We start from the raw sequence: 3,193 nt of genomic DNA, 5'->3' as shown, positions 1-3,193 counted from the left end.
TCATGCTGCTAACTCCTGGTGCCTCAGAGGAATAAATTGAGGAATAAATTGAGGGCAGCTGATTAACTGGCCTCTATACAGTCACGCGATGTTCTCTGTAGACTCTGAATAACGCTTTCATTTATTTTTGGTGTGGTAAGTTTATGAAGCATGAGTAGAAAATATGTAATGCACTAAGCTCCTGCGCACTGGAGCACTAGAGACCCCCCCCCCCCAAACCACTCCTTTGTGTTTTGATGCTCAGCGCTCACACCTGAAGTGACCGGCAGGAAGTGAAGATCGGAGCTGAGAGCGCACAGCTCTTCCCATCCTGCTACGTCTGTGTACCGATAGATGGGCACATTTGGAGAACGAGACGGATAGAAACATCCGCAGGGAGGGGAGGTGCGCGCATGACAGCCTTTGGACGTTTCCATTTGTATCAGCCGAGCAGGGAATTGAATCTTTCCGCTGGGTGCTGCGTTAAAAAAAAAAAAAAAAACACTCGCGACTGGTGAATTAAACATTTGCACATCTCGTCCGTCTCCGGCGATCGTCACCGCACCATGCGAGCAGGAGAGACGCGCCCTGTGCCATGCTGAACAACTCTCCGACTCTCCTGCTGGCTCTGACCGCGGTGGCCGCACTTCTCCCGCGATGTCAAGGCTGGAGCGACGAGGACCTCCTCCTGCCGCCCATCAACTCCTCCAACAGGTTCCTGGCGAACCTGGAGGTGGACGTGCGCTTCTCCAAAAGGTCTGTGGAGGAGAGCGACGCCTCGCCCGACGCCTCCTCCATGCAGAGTCTGTCCCAGTGCAACGTGAGCGTCCAGAGACTCCTGCCCACGTCGCTGGTGGCCCGCTGGGACAGCAGCTTCGGCTTCCAGTGTGATGTTATCATCTACACCACCAACAACCACGGCAGGGCTTTTTTCGCCGCGTCTTTCAACAGGGTGATCTCGCCCGTTGTCATCGAGCACCTCGGGGTCACCGGGGGTCAGCAGGAGTTGCGGTTGTGCGTGGGCTGCGGGATGTCCCGGTACCGGAAGTTCGGTCAGGGTAGGTCAAGGGGCCAGCAGACCGGGGATCAAGTCACTTTCTGCTGCGTGGATTTCAGCCTCGACGAGCTGAAGGGGGACAAAAGTTGGAGGCTGAACAGAAAACCCATCGAGTCGACACTTGTGGCTTGTTTTATGACTCTGGTTATCATTGTGTGGAGTGTTGCTGCTCTCATATGGCCAGTGCCGATCATTGCAGGATTTCTGCCTAATGGGATGGAGCAGAGGAGACCCAGATAACTGAAATATCCTTCATTATATTTATAGCCTGTGCTGCCTATACTATAATTGTAGCCATCGAACTGTATGAATGAATGATTGCGGAGGAACTTTTTGATCAAATGCTTTAATCTAGGGTGTTCTTAGACCTCCTTTTCCTCCTCTTTAGGACAACCGAGGTAAAGTATAAAGGGTTATTATATACTAGCCAATATTAATCTATACTGGGACCAACACCAATGTGTTTTGTATACCCTTGTAGGCCTTCCTATGTCTGCGTAAACTGTGCAAAACTTTTCTCTTTAAACAGTGTTTGTATAGTTTTTAATCTTTCTAGAAAGTTTTTGCCTTATTCTATGTGTAGGACTTTTGCACTGAAAACTGAACTTCAAAGCGTGCCGTCTCATACACTATATAACCAACAGTCATGCGCATTCAAAAGTCAATGTGATAGTTTTTTGCCCCCAGATTAAGATCCTTTAAAAACATAGTTGTTGTTTATGATTGGCATAGAGAGGGATTGAGTACTTATATTGTTAGATTTCTTATGTCAAGTTGAATAAAAGTGGTTATTTGTATTCATGTTCTAAAGATTTAAGTAAAAATAAAACATATATAGGCCATACCAGATTTTCTCTGACCTGTTCTCTGCAGTCACATTTACTTCACACACACAAGCACTCACGTTAAATGTGAATGGATCATGATTTTACCTCTGGATCTGGATCCTGTATGTTTATGCTCACTTTTGTTTAAAATGCAGGAACGTGTGTGATTGAACTTAGATTTTGTATGGGGCGATTTTAAGATCAAACTTTTAGGAAGCCACTGTCACAATGTCATGCATCCAGAGCCTTGTAAATGATATTATTAGAATATGCTGTTTGCTCATGTAGTCAACCCTTTTCGCCTTTGCAAATTTCAATTCAGTTGTTTACACACGTTACCTTCAAAAGCACTAAGTCGAAGGATTACCTATGCTAGTGTCTAAGAAGAATTCAGAATGAATAATCACAGAATTCAATATAATGCAATCATTTTAGGGTGGAACCTTTATTTATCAAACCTGAGGCAAAATTTAAGTCGTTTTGACAATTTGTTGCAAAGCAGATAAGAGGAGAAACATGCAACACATCGTTTCAGTCTCTTAACCACACAGAGGCAGTCCACTAAATCTACAGGTGGTTAAAGTATCCTTATTCAATAAAGACAGTGGAAATGTATGAAAATTATCTTGTGAAAAATAATCATTATTTTTTACAACTTCAATATTCAATTCAATTTTATTTATATAGCGCCAAATCACAACAACAGTCGCCTAAAGGCGCTTTATGTTGTCAGGTAGACCCTACAATAATATATACACAGAAAAACCCAACAATCATATGACCCCTATGAGTGAGCACTTTGGCGATAGTGGGAAGGAAAAACTCCCTTTTAACAGGAAGAAACCTCCGGCAGAACCAGGCTCAGGGACGGGCGGCGATCTGCGGCCAATATCTCTGTCCTTTCTCTCTTCATCCGCCTCACTTGTCCTTTGCACTGACAGTCACATACAAACATGTTGTATTCACCTAGAAAATAACAAAAATATAATCTTACAACTTTTAAAAATATCATCAGTGAATGTGGACGAAACAGATGCGACGTTGTCTTATTCATTTTGTTGAGTCTGACACTCCTCCCTGATCTTTTTGCTCGCTCGCTCGCTCACTTTACTGTTATCATCCTGCTCTCTCTTTTTCGCTCACTCTGTCCTCCTCTCTCATTCTCATAATTATAACCACTATTAATATAGTTATTTTTCAGGGTGTTATGATGAAATTTATGGCTTTTGCAAATGTTTCTTCTTTTTACCCGTCCTTCCTGATGAGTGTCTGGATTAATTTCTGTGGAAAATGTGCTGTAACTTCAAATAGAATATATCAGAATATTGTT

At 43.5% G+C, this 3,193-nt stretch overlaps 1 protein-coding gene across 1 annotated transcript; it reads left to right on the top strand.

The window, feature by feature from the left end:
* The first annotated feature begins 214 nt into the window (after positions 1–214).
* Positions 215–1,880, top strand: tmem158 (transmembrane protein 158). Its single transcript, XM_084944597.1, has one exon. It carries the CDS (start codon positions 575–577, stop codon positions 1,274–1,276), a length of 702 nt encoding a protein of 233 aa, XP_084800723.1. The 5' UTR covers positions 215–574; the 3' UTR covers positions 1,277–1,880.
* The last annotated feature ends 1,313 nt before the right edge of the window (positions 1,881–3,193 follow it).

The sequence above is a fragment of the Perissodus microlepis genome, chromosome 11 (assembly GCF_051167445.1).
Source record: "Perissodus microlepis isolate ML-2025 ecotype Zambia chromosome 11, ASM5116744v1, whole genome shotgun sequence".
NCBI classification, from domain to species: domain Eukaryota; kingdom Metazoa; phylum Chordata; class Actinopteri; order Cichliformes; family Cichlidae; genus Perissodus; species Perissodus microlepis.
The sequence above is the reverse complement of the archived record's forward strand: the minus strand, read 5'-3'. Positions and strand labels throughout refer to the sequence as shown.